At 35.4% G+C, this 27,343-nt stretch overlaps 2 protein-coding genes across 2 annotated transcripts in view; one reads left to right on the top strand and one right to left on the bottom strand.

The window, feature by feature from the left end:
- The window catches only part of LOC133534730 (protein retinal degeneration B), a 228,934-nt gene that overhangs the window by 177,348 nt on the left and 24,243 nt on the right, over positions 1–27,343 (bottom strand). The window lies entirely within an intron of this gene.
- On the top strand, positions 623–27,311 carry LOC133534736 (transmembrane protein 145). Its single transcript, XM_061873988.1, has 7 exons — positions 623–1,455; positions 2,670–2,945; positions 3,418–3,577; positions 5,965–6,102; positions 14,320–14,575; positions 15,022–15,126; positions 26,750–27,311. Exons 1-7 carry the CDS (start codon positions 986–988, stop codon positions 26,890–26,892), a joined length of 1,548 nt encoding a protein of 515 aa, XP_061729972.1. The 5' UTR covers positions 623–985; the 3' UTR covers positions 26,893–27,311.

Consider the following 27,343-nt stretch of genomic DNA (forward strand, 5'->3'; position numbering starts at 1 on the left):
TATTTCTTAAGCTTTGTACACACTAACCCGATGAACCAGTTATAAACATAAGAAGGTCGCCGGGCACTTGCGAAAGGGGGCCGGTTAATGGGTGCTACCACCCTGGTTAGCATCCTAATAGCAGTTCCACGTAATACCAGGACATCGTTAACAATATACTTAAAAATAAATCTTAAGTAAAATAAATCTTAAGTGATTGTAAGTTTATTTCACATAATACATGAAATTAAAGCTTTCCAAGGGGCCTCTACGTGTTGGATCTATATCCCCACGCAAGGCTATCAAAACACATGTATTTACAGTTACAGGCCCGTGAAATCCAAGGAGATATTATCAATAAAAAATAGTCAAGATAAGTTGGCAGCGATTTTGATAGCCCAGACGGTGCACGTGTTATCTCTCTGCTCTACCGTGTCTCACTGTACTGAATTAAGTAAGGCGTGTGAAGCATATTATCTCGACTATACGAAAAAACCGGCCGTATAAAAACAATACTTAAATATTGACGTGTAAAATGCCCATGTGGATTCAGCATTAATAAAAAAGTGTACTTCTGAGGGCCTACCGCGAACCACGTACGACGCAGTGTCTCCCTGTCACACTTAGTTACAAAACTTACATATAATATTTACAAGTGCGACACAGATGTAACACGTCGAACGTGATTCGCGGTAGGCCCTCTGGCTCTACATGGGTTCTACAGCTTCTACAATGGTCTATGGTCGTTTCATCTGTCAGTCTAATGTCAAGCAAACCGAGATGAACAAGACGACATTCCACTCCAGCAAGATTTTTGCCACCTATGGGAGGAGAGAATGGAATCTTTGTGTTTTATTATTTAGGAGAAAATATGTTTGAAACGTGGCATTTATGTGATCTAATATGGCAAATGTAAAAAATCTATATGTAGTATATGAAACATAGACAGTGATCTGGTTATTATAAGAATGGTGTAAAGTGGAGTCGTAAGAGAAAAGTGTTAAATATGTACATGAAATATGTCTTTGTTTTTTCCCTCTATTTCATGCTCGACTATACGTCGTCAATGCACATAAAGGGTGAATTTTCTACAAATGAGTTCTTCAAATTCGTAGTCAAATTTGGCTTTCAGAAAACTGACATCCATTACCAAAAAGAAACATATGGATTCATATTCGGCAATATCACATCGAAAGAGCGTTTTATGTATCCTATCACGTTTGCTGTGTTGAACAGGCATCATTTTATTCATTATTATAAAAATCGGGATATAGAAAACAAGGAGCTGGCATGTCAAGTCATGTTTCAGAACTTGAATACATCTGCCTACCATCCTAAGTGTAATGCCGGAGGACAGGATTTTTTTCGGCGCATCCCTTGCCCAAAAAACGAAGTTTGCGTTGATGAAGACTCCCTCTGGAATGTTGTAAAGAAAAGTCAATTTACTTATGACATTGAGAACCCAGGCCAACCAAGGTATGTATATAAATTTATAATTTTTCAATAAAACCATTGAATTCCCATTACTGCCCCTTGTCATCAGCCAACCCTTGGGGGGTTATGCTAAAAATATGCAAGTGTCTAATAAAGCAGTTTATCTGAAACCGTAATAAATTAATGTGGGGCAAGAGAATAGTATTAGGATTCCCTACAAGTTTTCACTTTTAACTTACACTAGTTTGTGCCCACTTTAGTCTGCATAGAATGATGATGATGACTTATAATAACAAACTACCCTATGTGTTTCCCTGAGCCTCTAACTATCTCTATACCAAATTTCATTTAAATTGGTCCCCTGGGATGTCTCTTCGGAACATCCCGGTGTCAATTCAGGGATATGATAGGGAAAAGATTACCTCTAAACTCCCAAAACTAACAAAAAAATCATTTCAATTGGTTCTGTGGTTTAAATGTGAAGAGACAGACAGACAGAGTTATTTTTGCATTTATAATATTAGTAAGGATTTGTAGTTATTGTATAGTCACCTGCAATAATTTTTGCACAATCTCTTTATATTAGATGTTACATGATTTATCGAAATATAGGAGTAAACTGCAACCTGTATGGCAAAGTCTTTTAGCATTGTTGAAAATTATTTCTGTCAAACTGGGGATAACTGCTTTGTCAATCAAGCTATACCGTGTGTTTCCATCATAGGAGCAATAACTTTGGGGATCGCTTCTGCACCAGTAGCAACATTTGTTCTACAACTTAAAATAATTGTGTTATTTATTACTTATGATTTTTTCGAACAAACTAAATAGTATTTTCAATGAACAGCATCCAATAGTCTAGTTGACATTTACTGTCAGCCTACAAACTTCATAGTTTTCGCAATACATTGCGTGCTTGGAAAATCTTCTTTTTTTAATTTTTAGTAAACATAAGTTATTTTCAAACATCGTAGAATTATGTTGCTACGTTTGTGGTGCAGAAGCGATCCTCAAAGTTATTGCTCCTAAAACAAAAACACCCGGTATGTGCATAAGGACCCTTCTCTAATGGAAAGCCACATGTGTGTAATAGTTAAGTGAAAAGACTTTGTCATATGTCGTACTAAAATTCACTGCCCCCCTGCTCATAAATTTGTTTGCAGGGGGGTCATAGTAGAGATAGTTCTCTGCAGCTGACTTTGTAAATATCAATAAATGTGCATTGTAGTAATACTGTTTAATTTATTTACCCACAGGTTCTGGTATGTGTCCATGGTATCCTGCTATCTCAATGAGACAACATGCACATGGCATCATTACACAGGAGCACCATCAAAAGACAATAAAACCATGACCAATGTCCCACAAAAAGTCCAATATGACTTTTGGCTCGTTAATGGGAATCCCAATCAAAGTCTATACAATAGCCTGATGTACCAATTTTCATTTGAGCATCAAAACACCCTTGAATTGTATTTGGTGTTTCTGCTTTGCTATATTGTCCTTGTACCAGTGCAAATTTATGCTGTCAGGTAAATTATGCTATAATCCTTATCTATGGTATTGTATGAATATTCATCATATGGACTAGGAAATAACAATTACATTTAAACATAAAGCATGCAACTCTACTTTCCTTAAACAGAATAATAATGATACATTTTAAGAAAAACAATATTAAAACATTGTATTATATTCATCATTTAAGTACTTACAGATTAATATTTTTTTGCTTTGTTATGAGTATAATTATAACATATAACTGTATTAAATTTTGTGAATATTAATATTTTTTATGGACTAATGGCGTCATTCTTAAAAGCGCTATAAGTCTCAATTAGCTAATAATTATAATAGCATTTTGTCTTAATCTGTCATTTTATATTATGTATTTTTAAGAAAGGGATAAATCATAAATTAACTAATTCAGGCTTGTAAAGTTTTATATAAAAGGGGGTAAGTTATGAATGTTAAATCAAGGTTTATTTTGTATATATTTTTCAGGACACAGAAACACCCAGTTACAAAGTTATTCACCTGCAGTCTCATACTGGAGTTTGGTGCCATTTGCTTCAATTTCCTGCACACAGTGAAGTTTGCCGCAGATGGTGTAGGATTCACTGGACTTGATGTGGCTGGGGACATACTGGATATTATGAGCCGGGTAAGTTAACTTGTTAAATTTTACCTTGTAAGGCCCTGAATACTTATACAAGTTTAAGTCAATTCAAGATTAGAACTCTTAAATGATAATATACCTTTTTATTCCTTAAATACAATATTAAATATTAAAAACATTTTTTTTTAAATAGTTGAAAATATGAAGAGTATTTATATGAATATTTGAAGAAAGAAAAGTTGATGTTTTATTTAAGGTCCCGTTCGGGTAAAGGTCTCCTCAAAATTTTTCCAGACACTTCGGTCTTTGGCTATCTCTGTCCAGTTTGTACCGGCTACTTTAGATATCTCATCTGCCCACCGTTCTTTTGGCCTTCCTTGTTTTCTCTTGCCTACTGGACCTTTCCAAGTTGTCACTTTTAGTGTCCATCGTTTGTCAGAGTAACGAGCTATGTGGCCTGCCCACTTCGCGTCTATAACATTTGTTTTATTTCTAATATCAATGTTTCTTGCACTATGTTTAAAGCACTTTTTAGCCTATTCCCGAATTAAATCCTCGTCGCCAGAATGTTACGTACGTGTGCTGGCTTTGCTAGCTCGAACCGAACCGGGAGGTATCCCACAAATCTTCTTATCTACCCACATGTCAATATATAACATCTACAAGATTGATGTTAAGGATGCTCGCTCCATAGCTCGTTGACAAATTCGAATGTTATGTTTTGTTTCTTCATTGTATAGATACAAATTATATTTACTTTTTTATTAATAAACTAATGCTATATATATAATAATAACTTTTTTATAAATATTATATTTCAATAATTTCAATAATATTTTGGTCTCTTAAACGATAACTGTTTCTAAGCAAGCTTCGTAAATGCCCAGTGAGACTTGGTTGGCATTTCAATCGCTTATCAAGTAACCATTTCACTGTCCAGTCTAATTGATTCAGATTATACATGACACCAGCAATATGAGTCTTGAGGTCAGGTTATACTGGTATGCGCGTTAGGACAATAATAGTTAACAAATATGGAGGCCTACCGCGAACCACGCAGTTTTGCATTCATACTTACGTATGAATTTACAAGTGCGACAGAGAGAAAAAACTTTCTTCGCTAGGTTCTTTGATGACTTAGATTTTTCGCTTTTGACAAGTAACTTAGCAATGCTAGGATCAAAATGGCGTAATATGTATGTAAGCTTGGGGACGCTTACGCTTGTTTTCTTTCGTCTTTCATTTTTAACGTATTTTCGATGAGGTGTTATTGAAGCACGGCGCGTGTCTGTCTCACTCCCTCTTTCGGTAAATCTAATTAATTGTTTCATTTTGAAAGGATTTTTGAGGGGATGTCACAGTGAGGCGAGTGATTGGTACAAACTCAACGCATTTCTCGGTGGACCTTTTGTCCTTGCAATAAGGTTTGTAGTTGGGCAGTTGATAGTGTGGACGATGAGTACGATGACGTCAATGCCTCATTTCTTCACAGCGCCTCACGACTCTCTTGTGAGTTGTGAGGAACGCGAGTGAGTTTGAAAGGCTGAGAGTTTTTAAAAAAATTTGAAGTGTTTGAATGATTTGTGTGGTAAGAGCTGTGTGTGATGCGCGCGAGTAAATGAATAAAATTAATAGAGGAGTGATGTATGACATTTATGCGGTGTGAATGTGAAGTTCTGCGACAATTTAACAAAATGAGTGGTACAAATGAGGTGCCTCACGAGTGAGCAACTCAACACTAGTAGGGTGCTTCATGTAGTCTTCAATTGCGAAACATTCGGCATATTTATTTCTCAAAAAAATATTCGGCGTACAAACATGACACACTTTGCACACTTGTATTGAAATGTACTACATATAAAGACGTAAATTGTATTCTTAAAATTGAAATGCTCTTAGTAACATCTATGTTGTTATATTCAAAATTTTATATTTCTTTGCAAGAGTTGATAATAGTTAGATATTAAAAATTATGTTTTCTCAAACTTGTTCACATGACTTACTTCAAATTAGGTCCTGAAATACTATCTATCCGGTGCGATGAGTGAAGATGATATGTAAAGGAATTTCATACAGCCTTACACACATAAACCTGTAAAGCAACCTTTATTTTGTTTTTAAACGTCAAATTGAGAAACAACGTCTTGGCATTCAACCATCAAATAGTGGTAGCTTACTAATTTATTTTTAGCGGTGTAAACCTACATATAAAACAAATTGTCTACATTTTTCTTTTAATTTCATTGCAAGTTTGAGAAATGCACTATACAAATCTCGGCCAGAAACAGGGTTGCCGGCCGCGTATCCCAATCCAGCCTCGCTACGTTCGGCCGTTTATATCTACTTGGCCTGCAACCCTTCGTTTGCCGGCCTCTATAGTAATGCTAATGTACTGTCACAATGTTGAAGCATATTGTAATGTTAAATTTCAGACCCTTTTTATGCTGCTGCTACTGTTATTGGCAAAAGGCTGGGCAGTGACAAGATTGGAGCTTACATACAAGCCGTTGGTTTTTGGCGTGTGGCTGGCATATGGCATCGTACATATATTGCTGTATGTGTGGAATACAGTAAGTCCGCATTTTTTTACATATTACCTCACATACTTTAGGACCATCTATGGACCATCGGCTGGTTTTAAGCCGGAAATTTTCATGGTCAGTTTATGAATGAATTAATGAAGTTTTGCAAGTCACTGTATAAATATTATACCATTAAATATGGACTATTGCATGGAAGAAGAAGAAACAACAAAACATATTCTCCTAGACTGCAAACAGGTAGAAGTATACAGGAACAAATACCTAGGGACTCCGTGCACACTAGGATAGGCAATTAGCAACCTGAAAACTTTGCTAGGCTTCGTGGAGGAGCTGGGGTGGTTAGAGTAGCGCTACCTCGTTTCACGCAAAATAGGCACAATGGTTGTCGATTTGCGGAAAATGCCCAGAAGCACTAACTAACTAACTAACTATGGACTATTTGACGACCAGTCTGACCTAGTGGGTAGTGACCGTACCTATGAAGCTTAAGGTCTTTTATTTGTGTGATGAACACATTTGTTCCTGAGTCATCGGTCTTTTCTACATGTACCAGTGGCGGCGGCTCCATTCAACTCGATTCCCACCGTCTTGCCTATAAATTATTGCTACACAAACCAACGTATAAATCATCATTAAAATTAAAAATATATCCATAACGAAAACAATACGTATTACATTACCTTGGAATTGATAACATAAAGGAAAAGATACTAAAGCTTCAGTAATGATTAAATTTCAACTTGGTAGGTAATCATAGCGAGCGCGCGAAGTGAAGCTAAGAATTCATGAAACACTACACAGCAGTCGCGGTGCGTGGAAATTTTGGCTAGGCAACTCGGAACAAAAAAAAAACGGTTGTCTGTAAAGTCGGTTTACTGACGATAGTTGAATGTGACAACGTCATAAGAAAATACTGATGGAATGGTTTCATTTTTTAAAAGAATATTTTAATTTTATTTGTTTGATAGATATTTTGTATGGTATAGAGGAGGTAAATGGAAATTACAATTGAATTGATCAAGTTACATTTATTTGTACACATAAATACAATTGCTGCCGAACGCGGAGGCCGGTTGTGCCTCTTTGTCGCTCGTTGCGCGCTTTCGCTTGCACTTCAAGCCTTAATGGAACGCCTCAGAGCGAGGTAACGCCGCATGAGTCATGTTTTTTCGTGCGTGCAGCCGGCTCCATCGAATTATAAGACGTTGTCACGTCAAAAACGCCTAACTTAACATTATGTACTTTTTTTATGATAAAAGTGAAGCGTGCGCTAGTGGTATCCTTGGGCGCAACCTTTTGCAGTTAGTGTATGTAGCGTAGTGTATGTACCTTATATGTATATAGAAATGTATACATAACAACATTAACGCCTGTGTAACAACCGGGACGGGACTGTTATCATAACATTAAGTATTCCATTTTCACCCACGAATTCTAGAACCTATTACTACAAACCTACAAACAGTACTTTTTTGAATAAACGCACGTTATCAAATTATTAAGCTTGAAACTACATAATAATCTTGGATTTTGTAATAAAATTTATCTTTTTTCTAAAAGGTTTTTACTAAATTTGGTACTAACAATAGCAAAATACAATATAATTTTACCCATTTATACAATTCAATGTTTTTGTATAGCAATATTAACCATACGCGCGGCAAACGCCACTCGATTCAAAATTGTGAAACATTACACTCCAATATAAATCTTACCCATTTGTATTTAAGGTTTAAATTCAAATGAAGCAGCATGTTTCCGTGTGCCTCTGTACTACGAACGCCGAAGTTCGCAAATTACGAGCACCTTTCTCTGTAACCCTAATTACGCCATGATTGGAGTAAAAGATTAAGTTGCCCGCAATTTGCGTACTTCGGTGTTCGGCGTAGGCCCCTCAGTACTCGCGGACTTTATGAATATGTGCGTGCATTTTTCCAATATAAACCTTATATGGTTAAACTTAAAGTTTTTATTTAAATGAATAACTCGATGCAAGACCGAGTTGCTTTGAAGCTAATTCGCACGGACTCTCTATAGCAAACTTTATGAGCGTGTGCGTGAGTTGTCGATTTTTTGGCTCCCAAGTGTAATAGATGGGAGCAAAAATAAGTGGAATATTTGTGTAATACATTTTAAACTATTCTCTAAGCACCATTTTTACGCAAGTATCACTTTTTGGCCCTAAACGCACAACAATACACTACCTTAATACTTACTGTTGGACTTAGTCATTGATTTAGGTAAAAGGGGTAGATATGTGACGTTAATAGTTGACAAAACTAAAATCTGGTCCAGCACCCATCCATTTGCAAATACTACACACCATTATAATATAATGTATATGTGCACAACGAGCAACAGGGATAACCAAATATAGTTAACAGTGCTGCGCAAGCGAGACCCCTATATTTTGCGTATTCGTCGAGGTGCAACAGAGAAAAACTAATAACATTATACAAATGTGTAGACGAGACGTACATACTTCTTACATTGTCGTCTCAAAGTGATATTAAGTCATTTCGATTTTTAGAAAATATCAATGATTTGATATTACCTAATCTTAGACCGTCTCTCTCAAGCAAATATCTGAGCGAGCGAGTTACACTGAGATTAATATCAAATGATTGACTATCATATTTTTAAAGCATGAAATTGACCCTCGTTTTATACTTCTGAAACCCTGGTCGACTATTCACTATGTTCAACTAACGTGTCGCCTCGAGAAAACCAGTATAACGATATGATCTCAGTTGATAGGGATCTCGAGGTTTCACTTCTGATGGTTTTTCGGAAAAGACAGGTACGCTTGACAAGAGATAATGTAATCACTGGTAATTCGTAGTTACACCTGGTATTTATATATTCCAATCGTTCACCGAGCGCACGACTCAAGAGAACCAATATAAAAGTGTGAACCCTGTTTATTCATAGTTACGATACGTATACAGATTCACTTATATTGGACAAGTTGTAAGTCATGGGAATAAGCGCCTTCAACCTCGGTCTTTAGGTAGCGTCAGGAAACAAATATTTATAAAATATATACGAAATTAAAATAAATAGGCACTTTATTTATTTTATGTAAAACATTATTTTTTCGCTAACACACTAAATAAAATATGTAAAACCGTATGTATTTTATATGTAAAACCGATAGTTTATCTATACAATTTAAAAAAAAAATGCGTAGAGGGCGGTTTAGAAAGGAAAATTATAATGTATGGAGAGAAAAAAATTGTATCAAAAACGAAACCGAACATTATTGACCGAAGCGTAGCGTAGGTCTACGTTTTGACTCGCGCAATCTGCTTTCGTATGTCCGGATGTTCTCCTCTACAGGTCGCAATTCTCAACCGATTCGCGTGAAATTTTGCGACCATATTCTATGATCAAATAGAATTTTTTGTCGATCCTGTTTTTGGAATTTTTACAAAATGGCGGAGTCATGGTACGTCGCGCCTAAACAAATAGCCGTATCGATATCATAAGAGCTTCCTCCTTGTGAGACATGGTTACAGAGTGATTTGCGAAAAATTCAGATATTTTAGAACGTTGGTTTAAGGGGTATTTAGATATTTAGGTTTTAATCGAGAATAAGTAGCCTAATTTCACCGTGTCACATATATCTATTCGTGGCTCAATTGGAATACACTAGCTTTACAATCATGAGGTTCCGGGCTCAAATCCCGAACAATGAAATCTATTTGTTTTTTTTGCACTTTAATTTCCTATTTTTTATTGACTAAGCTTTGTAACAGGGAGAGAGAAGAGGACCCTGGATCTATTCCCTGAATTGTAACATTTTGTATTTTTTTTGCATTTAAATTTCGTATTGTTGATCAAGCGAGCACGAAGCGCGAGCAAAGCGTATTCGTTTCAGTTTTATTGTCTGAACTTTTTTACAGCCGTTATAGTTCGAGGAGAAGGACAGGCTAAAACGGGTTCATGATTAAAAAATCTGAGCAGTTATTGCATTTAGATTAATTTATCAATTTTGGCTTTGCTATAGAGACGTAGTTGTAGATTGGAATATTGATATTATTATTAGGAATAGAAGTTTAAACGTAAATGTATGTTATATTGCTTTAATAATTTTTTTTTATATATCATAGCTAAAAGAGGGAAACGGTTTTCTAACATATTTCCTGCGTGCAGTCGCCGCAGAAAGTTTCGGTACGGTTCGTGGCATTCTTTTTGAAAATTTTGATGCATATAGATTACTAAGAGCCAGCGATGCTTGCTATAATCTTGTCTACAAAAATTCAGGGCACAAATTTGCAGGAACACAATGTTCCGAAGATTTATTATATATCTTCTGTTGATATTTGAGTCAAGGTATTCGATGTAGCAAAATGATGTTTTAGCGGATTAAATTGCCAAATCCTATAGAGATAAAACATTACAGAGTGAAGCTCTGATGGCCCTTCTTCTGCCGACGAAGATGGAGGTGGTTCTACTTTTACCATTCAGGGGATGACCGAGTAACTGTGGGCGTTTGACAAGGGAGTATTTTCTCTCTCCTTCCCATTTTGTAGGCGTTGGCAAAGAAAATTTGAAATGGAGGTGGATTGTCATACAAAATTTTGTTGCTACTGTAAAATTGCTGCTATATCTTTCGACACATGATAAAAATTTGTAGAACGCCATTTTACTTTCCTTTCCTTGATGATCTTTATGATCCTTATTCGTTTACTAATATATGTTAAAATTGTTAAAAACCTAAAAGTGGCGCCATCTAATAGATAAAAGGCCAAATGTTTGACAGCATCGTTTCGAGCGATGGCACCATAACGTTCCAAAAGGTTTAATCATATATCCAAAGATGGCAGTAAATTTACGTGTCTACAAAGTTGCCTTAGTTAATAATTAATGAAAATTCCTTTTCCGTGCGGGCTTTTTCAATTCTGATATACGAAAAAGTATGTATAAAAAATTAAGAGCAATTAACATTATTTAGAGGTCGCTATAAATGAAACAATACTGCTATACAAAATAGTATGAAAATAAATTGACCCATCAATAATTCTGCTTTGGAAATGTCTTTAAGGGCTCTTTATTCGTTTTATTTATTATTTATAAGTATGCTAAAAAAGATGGAAATAGTTTTTTTTTGTTTTAGTTAACTTTGCATTTTTTTATTTGTATGAGGATATTGCAAATCACAAAATCATAGCGACCACCTAATCATTCGCAAATGAGTTCAAATTTGGCACATACATTACTGTTCTATAAAGGGAGCCATGTGAAGACAAAATCCTTTCAACTTTTTTCTACATACAAAGTTGGACCATCCTATTCGATAATTATGTTTTTTTGTCAATTTAGTTTTTATAAATTCTTCTAAACAGCGGAGCCATACATTTATTCAGTTTTAAGGGCTCCTCTATACGATGGCCTAGCGTAGGCCAATCTAAGGGACGCAGCTATGCGGTGAAATGAGATAGCAATATCACCTGCTCCCTCTAACGCAGTGGTTCCTAACCTTGTCAGTTCTGCCACCCCTATGACTAACTAGGGAACCCGATTTTACCCCTACTCCCAATAAATATCAATATTCTTTCTTACAGGTTTAATTTCTGTTATATTTAATTGAGCTTATTACCTCCATAAAATACCAGATTTACCACTACGGGGGTAATTACCCCCAAGTTAGGAACCGCTGCTCTAACGCATAAATACGCCCCTAGGACTTGCCTACGCTGGGCCATCGTGTAGAAGAGCCATAAGCTATGCTCGCGAGGTCTACAGCTCACAGAGCTACTAGTTTTTAGGGTTCCGTAGCCAAATGGCAAAAAACGGAACCCTTATAGATTCGTCATGTCCGTCTGTCTGTCCGATTATGTCAGCGCCACTTTTTTCCGAAACTATAAGAGCTATACTGTTCAAACTTGGTAAGTAGATGTATTCTATGAACCGCATTAGGATTTTTACACAAAAATAGAAAAAAAACAATAAATTTTGGGGGTTCCCCATACTTAGAATCAGTCAAAAAAATCTTTTTTCATCAAACCCATACGTGTGGGGTATCTATGGATAGGTCTTTAAAAATGATATTGAGGTTTCTAATATCATTTTTTTCTAAACTGAATAGTTTGCGCGAGAGACACTTCCAAAGTGGTAAAATGTGTCCGTCCCCCCCTGTAACTTCTAAAATAAGAGAATGATAAACCTAAAAAAAATATATGATGTACATTACCATGCAAACTTGGTGGTACAGAACCCTTCATGGGAGAGTCCGACTCACAATTCAATCGTTTAGGCATTTCCACTGCTACAGCTCGTTTAAAAAAAGAAAAAAGTGAAAGTTTTTTCTCTAAACATTATAGTTTTCATTTATTTAACGTTAATACTCATTTTTAGTTAAAAAAATGCAAATTGTTATATTTTTTAAATCGTTCCCTATCCAAGGCGAAATTAGCAATGTCCCACTTTTCTCGATTTGAGTCGGCAGCGTGCCCTTACATTAGAATGTTCAATTTAAAGTATTCGTTCTGATTTTCATCGTTTTCATTTTCATCACCTTAGTTGCTCTACAAAGAGGACAAATTAAAACAAATAGTCAAACGGTCAATACGTAGTTAGGGAGTTTCGTTCTGTTCATCATCTGCAGTTCCACCTATACCTATAAGATTTTAAGTGTTCCCTCAATTCTTCATGGATTCCATCATTACAACTTTGAACCCGGGACGGGACCATCGGCTTCATAGGCAGGGTCACTGCCCACTAGGCCAGACCAGTCGTCATACATTTTACTTGACAAATAGAGATGATTATTATTTACCTATTTCTTTTGTTTATGATAAAGGGAAGTAAATAAATAGGTTAAATTTGATTGATTTAATATCTGTTCTAAATATTTTTTACACAGTTTTCAACATACATAAATACATCTTAAAACTACACTATAACTCGCATATTAAAATTGTAAATCCGAGCTCTCGTTAAAAATGTTGTCCATAGTTTTCCTATTGTTGTACAAGTACTATTTAGTAATTTTTGATGGACTATTCCCGATATTTGGGTTTCAAGTTAATGCAAGATATTGTTTTAAAAATACTATCAGAAAAAGTGGATTTTTGGTTAACAAAAAGTGGAGTTTTGGTTATTCTATAGTTTCAAGGAATAGGAGCACATGATTTAAAAAGTTGCATATTTATAAAAAAAATTGCTGACTCTACAATGCATGAAGCGGGCATGTCTACTTGACACTCGGATAAACGTGTTTCTCACATGGGTAATGCATTATTTAGCTGTCGCGCTCACTCAATAACAAGGAAATTTTAAATATTATTTAGAAAAAATTATGTTTTCAAATGTTATAACAGTACTTACGAATGAAAAGTGATACCGTGAGCTTTGTTTTTGTGCTTGGAGCTATTGAAGCACTGGAAAAAGGCACAACACGGCATTCTTTGGCAATATTTTATCCAATTTGATGACAATGTTGACACTTTAGCGTCACCCGTACGACTAATTCAATATAGGTCCCGGAACCTATATTTTGTGGCTCACGATCGAGCGCCTGGTACCTCATCTACCCCTATTACGTACATCAATGGACTTAGTCAATTTGTGTAATAATGTCCTTTTATATTCATATTTTTATTTACTTATTTATTTTAATATATGGGCAATAAAGTCGTGTATACATATTTTTGGCACTTTTTTGTACCGATATTTTCAGACGACTGTACAACGTGTCTCTTGGTTAGAAATACCCTAATCGACACGTCCTATTCTATGTCCAGGGACAACAAATTTCTATGTACAAAGTCTGATTCCAAACCACACAGTATTAACGCAGAATTGACGATTTAATACTTAGGAACTGCCTGTATGTAGATACACGGTAATTAAAGAGTATGTCATGTCACTAGTGTCACTTTAATCTTCTTCTATTTATTGATGATTTATTTGAATTAATTTAACCTCTAAAATATTATTCTTTTATGTTTATCTAATTAAATAATGTACCATATTAGAACATTACTGAGAAGGAACTCTACTCGGGATCTCGGTCAATGTCCAGAGAGTAGAGACACGTTCTAGGTATATATCGTCGTACTGTGAAGGTTGGAAACCTTCAGTCTCGTGGTAGATAACTGGCAACGATTATTTGAGTTCAGAACTATCGCCCTGCTGAAGGAATAAAGATCTGCAGGCAATTCATTCCGAAAGACTATCCCGTACTAATTTTATTTAACAGCACCTAATGCGAATGAATAAAACTGACTGAAATTTCAGACGGAAGTAGACATAATAGAGGAAATAGACGAATACCAAACGTGGCCGGGCTGGCTCATCCTCACCCTGCGCGTGGCCATCATGTCGTGGTTCGTGCTGGAGCTACGCAACACGATGATGTACGAGCACAACATGGCCAAGCTGAACTTCCTGCTGCACTTCGGCGCCTCGAGCCTGGTGTGGTTCGTGTATCTGCCGGTCATTGCTTTGATAGCACTGCAGATTAGCCCATTGTGGAGGTTTAAGTTTTTACTCGGTAAGCACTTTTATGTTTTATTGACATTTTTTAGTCTTCCCGGAAATGTAGGTGGATCATGTTATATAATATATTGCTGTCCCACCAGCCAGGGGACAATAGTGTAAGTTTGTTAGATTCCTTATTTCATTACGTTTTCCTAACTTGCTTAGTAAATTGCCCATTATGGAAGGGGTCTATAACTACCACGAAAGTGGTTGAAACATCACTCTTACCTGGGTGAACCCAGGAGAACGTAACTATGGCATCGCTTGACAAAGTTGATTCACCTGGGTATTAAAAGTGGCTAAACAGCCGTTTGCTAAATGAAAATTAGTCTCTTAAGAGAGTATGCATAAAATTCTTTTGGTTGCAAATGTTGCAATTGAGGAATACGAATAACCAATAGGTTTAATATAGAACTGCGAGAATTGGAACTGTTTTTGAAGGTTCTGCTATCATTTCAGGTATAACATATTCGGCGGACTGCCTGGCGTTCTGCGTGATGACACATTTGCTGTGGCCCACTCGATCGGAACAGTACTTGCTGCTGGCTCCCTCTGACTACACAGGTGAGTTTCGTATCCGAAAGGTGACAAACGGTATCCTATTTCTATGCCTCCGCTGTCCCTCTGTCGGTGGGCTGTATCTCAAGAACCATAATGCCTAACTAACAGATGAAAGTTTCAATGTGAGTTTCTATATTTTTAACCGACTTCAGGATTTCATAAAAACTTTTTACAAAAAAAAGTAAATCGACTTCAAAAAGGATAAAATAAAATATTATCCTTTTTTTAAGTATATGTGTTACCAACTGTTTGAAGTCGGTGCCAAGCCAAACTTTGAAGCATACCATGATTTTGGTGCGATTCTATAAGGATGCGGCTATATAAATATGTAAATACAATACGTTGGATTGCCTTACACGACAGCAATTAACATACTTTCTGTAGGAAAGTATCTAAGAACATTCGGTCGAACCTTCTTAGCGCAGTCCATACCATGTTTGTCTGTATATTAGTATAAATCCAATGCGTTTACTGCCGTCGTAATTTTTAAAGAACTATATTTACTAATGTTCGAACTGTCCATAGCACGCAAGTGTGGAATTGAGACTGAGTTATTTCCAGTTCCTTATCCAGAGAACTTCATTTCAAAATATAAAACAATTCAAAAACAGACTCATGCCAAAATTCACCTAAATCGATTCAGATGTTTAGCCGTGAAAAGGTAAGGTAGGTAAGGTAAGAGACAGACAGAATTAATATCACGTTTATAATACCTATTACTACAGTTGTAATGTGTGTAGCCATAAAGCTGATTATTTTTGACAACTGACTTTCTATGCATCTCGCTCGTACTGGCGTTCTATTAGTGCGAGCGAGATGTATAGATAGTACGTACACTGAAAAAAAAACCTGGTACTGGTAACCAGAATCTGGTTAGCTGTACTATATTGTCTTGTTGTATATGTGACGACAGGACACTTTGTAAACATAACCAGACCATTCTGGTTAAATTAAATTTGTTAACTCTATGAAGCGTATAATAATAATTCATAAAGTGCAGAAATGTAATGTATACCCATGCACCCTAGTAGTGGGTATAAGACTTTTAGTAACCCCAATTAGCCAGTCTGTTAATGGTTACTAAATAATACAGTAACATATACGTTCCTATCCTGTTGTTATAACAAGGTATTTGGTATGTGTAACTGAACGATTTGTGCGGTGTACCTACTGGTTTTATATTGTTCACGTTACCAGAACGCACTGTGCTAATGGGGCTTCTAAACGGGCCATATGTTCACTGCAATATGTGGCCAGCAACTATTGGTGTCCTCTCTCACATGTTAGAAAGGGACACTAATAGTTGCCGGCCACATATTGCAGTAAAAATATGGCCCGTTTAGAAGTCCCTTCAGCACAGTGGGTTCTGGTTACGTGAACAATATATAACCAGTACACCGCACAAATCGTAGACAATTTAAAAGTAAAATAATACGAGAAATAAAATCAAACGCTTTATTATTGGTTTTCTAAATAATGATAATTATAAAGCATCTTCAAATTATTTAAAGTATATCAAGAACAGTATGAATAAAAGGGTCTAGCAGGCTAGGTTAACATGACTGCCCCCCACGAGGGATTTGGTTATACTTTTAATGTAGTGGCTGCACCTGAGAACAAATAAATAATTAATTTAAAACATCGTTTTTGTATTTGACTTAGTAAATACGTATATATGCGTCAATCCTAATGTGCAACAACCTAGTTAGAAAAGGCAAAAGAACTGCTCAAGCTACTTGTTTTATGAATACATGAGTTATAATATCACTCTCGTCGATAAATGACATGGATAAAATGCATAGCCATCAAATGACGCCATTTTGTTACAATAAATATGTCGTCACGCGAAATAACTATAAAGGTATCAAACACAAACTAGGTAAGTACAACCACACACCACACCTCGAGTATATGGCTAAAACTATTTTACAGCGGAATTGAATACAAAGCATTCATAATTATTTATTAATAATGAATACAAGCGAGTGATGACAAACATTAATTTCGACCATAACATCAGCTTTTTACTTACTTTCGAAAATTTCCGTATATTCCTCCAGGTTCCACGTTATTAGATAGTTTCTTAGATCTTCGTCCATGCTCACAAAACAGACAAGTTTTTAAGCACACTTATACTATACACTTGTACTAGTTTACAGTTAAATTATGGACAGGAACTAAGTAAATAAAAACACCGACCGTCGCAACGAAAGACGCTGGGGCAATGGCTGTTCTGTGACTTGCGCAATTCCTTTCTCCATCCCCCGCCACCGGCGCATACACCATGGTGTTGGCACAACTTTTTGATTCGTTCAGAATACAATGCATTATAGTAGCCATAACATAATAACTTGTAACGTGTACACTCGTATCTTTATTTTTACATATCAATAGTTAGTGTTACGATGCATATATTAAACGAGACAAACGTTTAATATTTACAACACTTGCATCTTTACATATACAACGAAATTGTAAGCAGTACTAAATTGCATTTAACTAGAATTAAACAGTGATGTTTAAAAAACAAGTTTTACACGATACAACATTTTTTGTTATTACTACCAGATTTTAGTAGGTATAACTATATTTTATAACTACTATACGTTCTGGTAGTATTGTAGAAAAATATTTTTTTCGGTGTAAGTTACGAATATGTCAGCTAATATGTAAAGTCAAACTCTTGGTAAGGGTACAGTTGCAGTACATATAATTGGTATTTTATGAGAGGAAATGCTTGAGTTGCTTAAGAATACAGTCAAATCACCATACATGTGGCTTTAAAAATTGAGGAATTCCCTCAATTCCACATGGATCCCATCATCAGATCAGAACCCAATTAAAATGCAACCAACTTGAAGGTAACTCCTTTCAAACAAAAAAAAAATTACTCAAATCGGACCACAGGTGTCGGAGTAATCGGTGAACGTACATATTTTTTTTTTTTAGTATACAAGCATTTAAAAAACTTATGTGTTAATAAGGGTGCAGGTTTTGATAACATTCGTCCATTATTAGTTTCCAAACTTTACGCTGAGCTGGCGGCTCCCTTGGCTAAACTTTTCAGTCTCTCAGTCAAGGCATTGTCCCTAGCGTCTGGAAGCAGACTATCATTACACCGGTGCACAAAGGCGGTGATAAACATAATGTTAAGCGTTATCGACCAATTTCGAAACTTTGCGTATTCGCTAAGGTTTTCGAAAAAATTGTAACGAATGAAATGACTCCTGTGGTCTCTCGACACATTTCTGTGCATCAACATGGTTTTTTCAAAGGTAGAAGCATCGACACTAACCTAGTCACCTATACCGACCATATTATCTATGCTTTGGATGCCGGTTATCAAGTGGACGCCGTGTATACCGATTTCATAAATAATAATAATAAATCATTCGATAAAATAGATCATTCTATTTTACTTCAGAAGCTTTTCAGGATCGGTATAAACAGTGACCTCTTTATGTGGTTTAATTCTTACATTAGTAATAGAAGTCAGGCGGTTGCACTCAAGGGCTATAGGTCGAAGTTTCTACCCGTTCCCTCAGGGTTTCCCCAGGGATCTCACCTGGGGCCTTTTCTAGTCTTCATCCCACATACTTTATGCAGACGACACAAAAAATATATAAGACTATTAGGAATTACGATGATTGTGTTGCGTTACAATCCGATTTGTCACAATTTGAGGACTATTTTCAGCGAAATCACTTAATTCTAAACGCTGAGCTAAGAAATGCTACTATCGCATTTTCCTATAACTTTCGATTATAAATTAGCTGGTAGCAGTTTCTCACGGGTGTCGTCGATCCGAGATTTAGGGATTACTCTGGATGCTAAACTCTCCTTTGTTGATTATATAGATAATATTGCGGCCAGAGCATTATAAAAAATTAGGAATGATTTTGCGTTTAAGTAAACCATTCAAAAGTATTCACGTTACACCATTCACGTTAAAAGTTTTGTATTACTCTTTCGTCCGTCGTATTTTGGAGTTTGGCAGTGTTGTTTGGAGCCCACATTTTGGCATTCATAAGTCTCTACTTTAAAGGATTCAGATTTTTTTTTGTAAGTTCTTTGAGTATAGAACCGGCCGCTATAACTGATTATTTTTCGTCAGCAGCTAGACATAGTCTCCCTCCGTTGGAGAAAAGAAGAGCATATCTAGATGTTTTATTTTTATTTAAAATTATTAGAAATCACATAGATTCTAACCTTTTATTAGATAGCGTTTCCTTCAAAATTTCTCGGTTCCACTCACGTTCTAAACCTACATTTTCTATTTCCTCCTGTGGTACACAGTATGGTATGCTAAAAACTCTTTTTTAGGCGTACTTGTAATTTGTATAATGAATCTCTTAACGATATAGATATTTTTGCTCATAGTTTGTCCGTGTTCAAAGTGCGGCAAATTTTGTTTTATAGAAATTGATCAATTGGTTCCATAGTCATATTTTTCATAGTTTTGTAAGTTTTGTTACTTTACTTGCGTGCAGTACACAATTAAACCGGTAATTTATATAATTGCGTAATTTACATTTCTATGTAATAGTTTTTTAGTAACGTTGGAAGCTTTAGGCCTATTTTTAGTTCATTTATTTTAGACATGTTTAAGACAATAAATTTAAAAAAAAATAGCCTTAACCGAATACAGAACTCCTTCTATGAAATTAAAGTCGGTTAAAAAGGAGGAGGTTCTCAATTCGGTTGTTTTTAGGGTTCCGTAGCCAAATGGCAAAAAACGGAACCCTTATAGATTCGTCATGTCCGTCTGTCTGTCCGATTATGTCACAGCCACTTTTTTCCGAAACTATAAGAGCTATACTGTTCAAACTTGGTAAGTAGATGTATTCTATGAACCGCATTAAGATGTTTACACAAAAATAGAAAAAAAACAATAAATTTTGGGGGTTCCCCATACTTAGAACTGAAACTCAAAAAATTTTTTTTCATCAAACCCCTACGTGTGGGGTATCTATGGATAGGTCTTTAAAAATGATATTGAGGTTTCTAATATCATTTTTTTCTAAACTGAATAGTTTGCGCGAGAGACACTTCTAAAGTGGTAAAATGTGCCCCCCCCCCCCTGTTATGTTTTGATGTTAATAAAAACAATTCTTGAGATTAATAAACACTTGTATTACTTATTATCAGTTAGTTTATATAAAAGTAGTAATAGCACAGCACAGCCATCATTGCTGGAATCATCGAGTAAGAGAGAGAGTTGTCAGTGTTGCCACAGATACCTAAACTACAGATAAACAGATAGCATATCTCACATCCCCCTTCTTTACCTTATCTGAAAGTAAGTACTTATTCTAAGTTAAAATCAGGTAGAGCTATTAAGATACATAATCACTCAGGTATCTAGGTTTTTTAATAGCTCTTCCTGACCGTGACCTTACACCATTATCATTTATATTGTAATGATTACTATTATTATCATTAGGCATATCTGCATCACTTATATTTTCATGAATCATAACAGGCTCAGTTTCGTTATTCTCAGTTACATTGTTCAACACATTCTCATTGTCCTCTGTTTTAAAAGTTACATGTTTTCTAGCCAAACTATAATCTTCACCAGGTGACCCTCTGAACACATGATACCTATTTCTTTTAATTATAGAGCCTCCTGTGTCTATCAAATAATTTATATAATTATCTTCCTCTGAAACTAACCTTCCCTTAAGTTTTTTATTATCATTCTTATCATGAAAATATACATTTTGTCCACTACTAAAACTATTAATTTTGCCTCTATTTTTCCTGTCGTGATAATATCTATACATTTCTCTCTTTTTCTCTATTTTTTGCTTAACATTGTTATAGTTAACTTTCTTATATCTGTCTTTAGTTGGTAAGAAAGATGTTACTTGTCTTCCAATAAGCAATTCATTGGCAGATTGTAACTCTTGATCTATAGGCGTATTTCTGTATTCTAATAAGGCCAAGTAAATATCTTTCTTATCCACTATACATTTTTTAATCATCTTTGTTATAGATTGTTTTTTTCTTTCTATAAATCCATTAGATCTAGCATAATAGGGAGAGGAAGCTATATGTTTGAATTCCCATTCTCTACAAAATTCTTAAATTGCCAACTTCTATATTGCGAACCATCATCAGTATACAATATTTTGGGTATGCCCCACCGTGCAAATACACACTTTAATGCCTTTATATGACACTCTGAACTTTGTTCCTTCATCTCAACAAGTTCCACATATTTAGTTAAATAATCTGCAATTAATATGTAAATTTTATTATTTACAAAAAACATATCAGCTCCTACTATGTCCCAAGGTTTGTTACTCTTAACACTAGCGGTTCATGGGAGTGATTTCTCTGATATCTTAAACATGAGTCACAATTTTGAATTAAATCCTCTAATTCTTTTATCATAAATGGCCAAAATAGCAAACCTCGGATTCTACTTTTATATTTCTCAATGCCTAAGTGACTGTAATGCATTTTTTTAAGCATTTCCTTTCTTAAGGACTTAGGTACAACAACTACAGTATTTTTGAAAATTAATCCGTCTGAAATATAGATATCATCTTTTATGGAATGATAATATTTTAATTGTAAAGGAATTTCTTTAGAAGGAGGCCAGGAATTTTGAATGTATTTTATTAATAAACACAGATCCTGATCTTTTTGAATTTTTAATTTATCCCATGTTTCTTTACTTAAATTTATGCCTTGTTTCACTAAACATACATGCAATTCTACCTTTTCATCAAGTTCTTTGTTACATATAGTATCATTTACATAAGCTCTTGATAAAGCATCTGCAACTAATAGTTCTTTGCCAGGTCTTTATTTAATTTCTAGGTCATATCCTTGTAATTGAAGTCTTAACCTTTGTAATCTTAATGGAGTCTCATTCATTGGTTTTTTTAAAATATGTTCTAACGGTTTATGGTCTGTCTCTACCTGTACATGTCTACCATAAATATATTGGTGGAATTTATGGAATCCATATACTACAGCTAAAAGTTCCTTTTCTATTTGAGCCCACGATCTTTGAGTTTCTGTTAAAGCTTTAGATGCATATGCTATAGGAGCATTATTTTGAAGTAAGACAGCACCCAATCCTGTGCTACTGCTGTCAACAGATAGAGTTATTGGAGTATTCATATCAAAGTATTTTAAAACTGGTTGGGAAGTTAACACTTTTTTTAGCTTTTCAAAATCATTTTTTTGTTTATCACCCCATACAAATTCAGAATCTTTTTTAAGTAGTTCCCTCAATGAAAAAGTTACATCTGAGAAATTAGGTACAAATTTTGCTACATATGTTACAATCCCTAATATTGTTTGCAATTGTTTTTTACTCTTCGGCTCCTGCATACTCACAATAGCTCTAACTTTCTCTGGATCCGGTCTAATACCATCACCACTCAAAATATGTCCTACATATTTCACTTCTGTTACCCCAAACTGACATTTATCTTTGTTAAATTTAACACCTGATTTCTCTGCTTTATCTAACACCATTTTTAATCTTTCATTGTGCTGTTCAATTGTTTCCCCCCATACTATAAGCTCATCAACGTACTGTTCTACTCCTGTAATGTCCTTAAAAATATCTACTGAATACCTCCGGAGCCGAATTCAAACCAAAAGGTAAGCGTATGTAACAATATTTACCAAAGTTACCAGCATTGAATGTTGTATATAACTGACTGTCCTCACTTAATTTAATCATGTAAAATCCTTTTGATGCATCTAAGACACTAAAGTATTTAGCAGAAGGCATTTTGGCTACTAATTTCTCAAAAGTGCTCATTTTATACCGTTCCCTAATTATGTATTTATTTAAATTCTGAGGATCTAAGCAAATTCTAATATTACCACATGGTTTCTTTGTAACTACCATTGAATTTACCCATTCCGTTGGTTCACTAACTTTTCTTATGACACCTGCACGCTCCAGTTTGTCCAGCTCAGTTTTAACTTTTTCCTCTAATTGAAATGGTATTTTCCGGGGTCGCTCAGCAATTGGTACATTATTGTCTTGTAATTTTATTTTATATTCATATGGAAGTTCACCTAGACGGATGCATAGTTTTTGTTTAGGCACATAGTCGCAAAATGGTTGTATTTGCCGCACCTCACACACTTCTTGTTAAATGCTGGGCACTTTGCATAGCCATGTTGTCTGCCACAAGGTTTCTTATGATATGACGGTTCTGGTTGTCTTGTGTGCGCTTGACCCTGCTGTCTGCCGTATGACTGCTCTCTGGTTCTGCTCCTGGAGGGCTGCCTTTTATCACTAGAGTGCTCCTTTTTATGTTCCTTCTTTATCCCGCTCCCACTTCTATTCTTGCTACCTCATTTTTGTTCTTGATGGTATCCATTTGAGCTTTTGTAGCTTCAGCCGCTCTGCTCATATTTATACATCTCTCCAAAGTCAAATCCGTTACACTAAGTAAGTCTTCCTTTAGTTCGTTGTCAATTAATCCTATTATTATCTGGTCCCTAATGAGTCCATCCTTGAGTTTCTCGAAATTGCAGTCTAAGCCAAGTTTTTTGAGTGCTGTCACAAAGTCTTCTATATTTTCCCCAGCTTTTTGCTTCCGAATGAAAAAAATATGTCTATTGTATGTTTCATTGCTTGGTGGACTACAGTGTTCTTCTAATTTCTTGAGTATTTCTTGGTATGTTAGTTTTTCTTTGTTCTCAAGTGTATTGTAGACCACGAGGCCTTCATCACCTATGCTCTGAAGTAGGAGTGCACTTTGCTGTTTTTCAGTCAACTTTTCGGCCGCACCACTCGCCTCAAAATATAGTTGGAATTTTTGTTTCCAATCATGGAAAGCTTGTTTGATGTTGTTTCCTGAGAGATTCAGGGGTGCTGGCGGTCGTAACATGTCCATTTTTGTGATGCAAAATGGCGTCCCATAGAAAAGTTTTCTCTATTTGTCCCAATAGTTTTTTATTTGACATACCGTTGTGATTCTTATGTCCGCAGCGCCATGTTATGTTTTGATGTTAATAAAAACAATTTTATTCTTGAGATTAATAAACACTTGTATTACTTATTATCAGTTAGTTTATATAAAAGTAGTAATAGCACAGCACAGCCATCATTGCTGGAATCATCGAGTAAGAGAGAGAGTTGTCAGTGTTGCCACAGATACCTAAACTACAGATAAACAGAAAGCATATCTGACACCCCCCGCTCCCCCCGTAACTTCTAAAATAACGGAATGAAAAATCAAAAAAAAAATATATGATATACATTGCCATGCAAACTTCCACCGAAAATTGGTTCGAACGAGATCTAGTAAGTAGTTTTTTTTTAATACGTCATAAAAATTTAAAAGAAATTTTTTTTTCATCAAACCCATACGTGTGGGGTATCTAGAGATAGGTCTTCAAAAATGATATTTAGGTCTAATATATTTTTTTTCTAAACTGAATAGTTTGCGCGAGAGACACTTCCAAAGTGAAAAAATGTGTGTGCCCCCCCCCCCCCTATAACTTCTAAAATAACAGAATGAAAAATCTAAAAAAAATATCTGATATACATTACCATGCAAACTTCCACCGAAAATTGGTTTGAACGAGATCTAGTTAGTAGGTTTTTTTAATACGTCATAAAATTAAAAAAATTTTTTTTCATCAAACCCATACGTGTGGGGTATCTAGGGATAGGTCTTCAAAAATGATATTTAGGTTTCTAATATCATTTTTTTCTAAACTGAATAGTTTGCGCGAGAGACACTTCCAAAGTGAAAAAATGTGTGTGCCCCCCCCCCCCCCCCCCCCCCCTATAACTTCTAAAATAACAGAATATGATATACATTCCCATGCAAACTTCCACCGAAAATTGGTTTGAACGAGATCTAGTAAGTAGGTTTTTTTAATACGTCATAAAATTAATTTTTTTTTTTTCATCAAACCCATACGTGTGGGGTATCTAGGGATAGGTCTTCAAAAATGATATTTAGGTTTCTAATATCATTTTTTTCTAAACTGAATAGTTTGCGCGAGAGACACTTCCAAAGTGAAAAAATGTGTGTGCCCCCCCCCCCCCCCCTATAACTTCTAAAATAACAGAATGAAAAATTGGTTTGAACCAGATCTAGTAAGTAGTTTTTTTTATGTTTGTTACTTCATAACTTGTTTATAACCCCGTCATTTCTGAACCGATTTCGAAAATTATTTTTTTGATTGAATTAATTATATATATATATATATATATATATATATATATATACACAGATTGATCCCGTTTGTGTCAAAACTCAGTTCTGTTGATGGGATCCATGAGGAATCGAGGGAACTCTTCAAATGTGAAAGGCATATATACAGTGATTTTTGTATTTCTTTAACAAATCAAGCATTTACATTTAAAAAAGAGTGACAATTGATTAAGTGGAACTGCTGATGATGATCAGAATGGAATTCTTCAACGACGCTGAGTTTATGTTTGGCGATTTGTCCTCTTCGTTGTGTTTGTTTAGCAAATTAGATTTAAGACTATTTTTATTTTATTTCATTGTATGAAATCCAAAATCAACACTCATATTTCTTTCACCGGTCTCCCTCATTGAAGTCGGATTTTTTTCTTAAAAATTATGTATACACGTTGTTATTTTTAAAGTTCGTTCATTTCAAGGGTGCATTCCTGAAATTAAGTAAGTTTCTCAAAGAAACCAGTATTGTAATTAACTCCATTTTGGAGAGAATATATGATTTATTTTTATCTGATAAGGCCCCTACGTGCGTGTACACGTGCCTTGAGGCCTTTTCATTAGTGTTTAGTATGAGTTTAAACATTTCCTACTAAACGCAAGCTATCTCGGACGATCGATATTCGACATGTCATAGTTTTCTATTATTTTGCTTTTGTGGATTTAAATATAATGTTCGTGTTTACGACAACGTTATTTGTTACTTTTTACAAAAAAAAAACAATAACTATGCCATTCAGTTTCCTTAAATGTACTCGGCCATACCACGTTGTAGAAGTGACATTTGATGAAGTGGAACTGCTGATGATGACCAGAACGGAACTCGTCTTCAATGATGCATAGTTCACGTTTGGCAATTTGTTCTCTTTGCCAAGCAGTTAGGTTTTCAAGGCACATTTTTATATTTCTATCCTATTTAGTTTTTTTAATAATTATCTGGTGCTTTATTTCATGCATGATGTGAAATAATTGATCTTAAATACAGTCGACTACCCTATTGCGGTTATCTTACCAGTCAACCATCTGCAAATCTGAAATGTGTCAAGGTGGGTGCAGTGGCAAAAAAACATGTTACCTCCTTTTCTACATAATTAGGCGTAGGACGCTGTCTTTTTAATTTCATTGTATGAAATCTAAAATCAACAATAATCGTCACCCTCTCCGGTCTCCCTCATTAGTCGGTTTTTTTTCTTAAAAATTATATAGTATAAAAATGGAAATAAATTACATTAAGAGTCATGTGATAAGCTTATTTCCTAACACCGCACTCCATTTTGCGGGCACATCTATTTGTAAGGTTTCCAAAAAACATCTTAGTCGTAAGTGTAACTTTATTCTCACACATATTCTAGTACAAATACACATAGGTATTTCTAATGTCTGCTCCTAATTTTCAGTATATCATATTACGTTTGAATTTTCAGCTGGCATCGAGGAACTGGACGAATTCAACGAGTCGCCGCACGTGGTGCACAGCGACACAGTGGCGCTCACGGCTGACAGCGTCAACGTCGACGATGAGGACGTCATCTTCACCCGCTCGCACAAGAACACCGTCTACTCATAGCGGGACTAGACAATACACATACACCCGGGAGAAACTTCGACCAACACTTGTCCACGAGCCAGTCGTCGGTTGGAGCGGGCTAAGTGATCGTGAGTCATTTTGCGATTGTTGACAGGCTCAGCGTGTAAGACAAACTTTTGAGAGGAGGGCTGATGATGGCCATTTTGAGCGGACGGTGGGATATATGTATATGAGGTTTATTAATTCCCATATTTGGTCGGGTAAACTGCACTTAAGTGGGATGTCGCACCATTGTCAAATTTTCAATACCTATGATTAAATGTCGATCAGAGTGTATATTAGTCATAAGCGCTATCTGTGAATACAAGTATACAACGCGTATTATGATAAAGTGCATCTGTTGTAATACCTACAGTGTTTACAAACGACTGCACAGTACCGATAAAGAAAAAAAAAACGCGGAATAAAAAAATAGTTCCTCGAGTATTGT

Source organism: Cydia pomonella, chromosome 2 (assembly GCF_033807575.1).
Source record: "Cydia pomonella isolate Wapato2018A chromosome 2, ilCydPomo1, whole genome shotgun sequence".
NCBI lineage: Eukaryota > Metazoa > Arthropoda > Insecta > Lepidoptera > Tortricidae > Cydia > Cydia pomonella.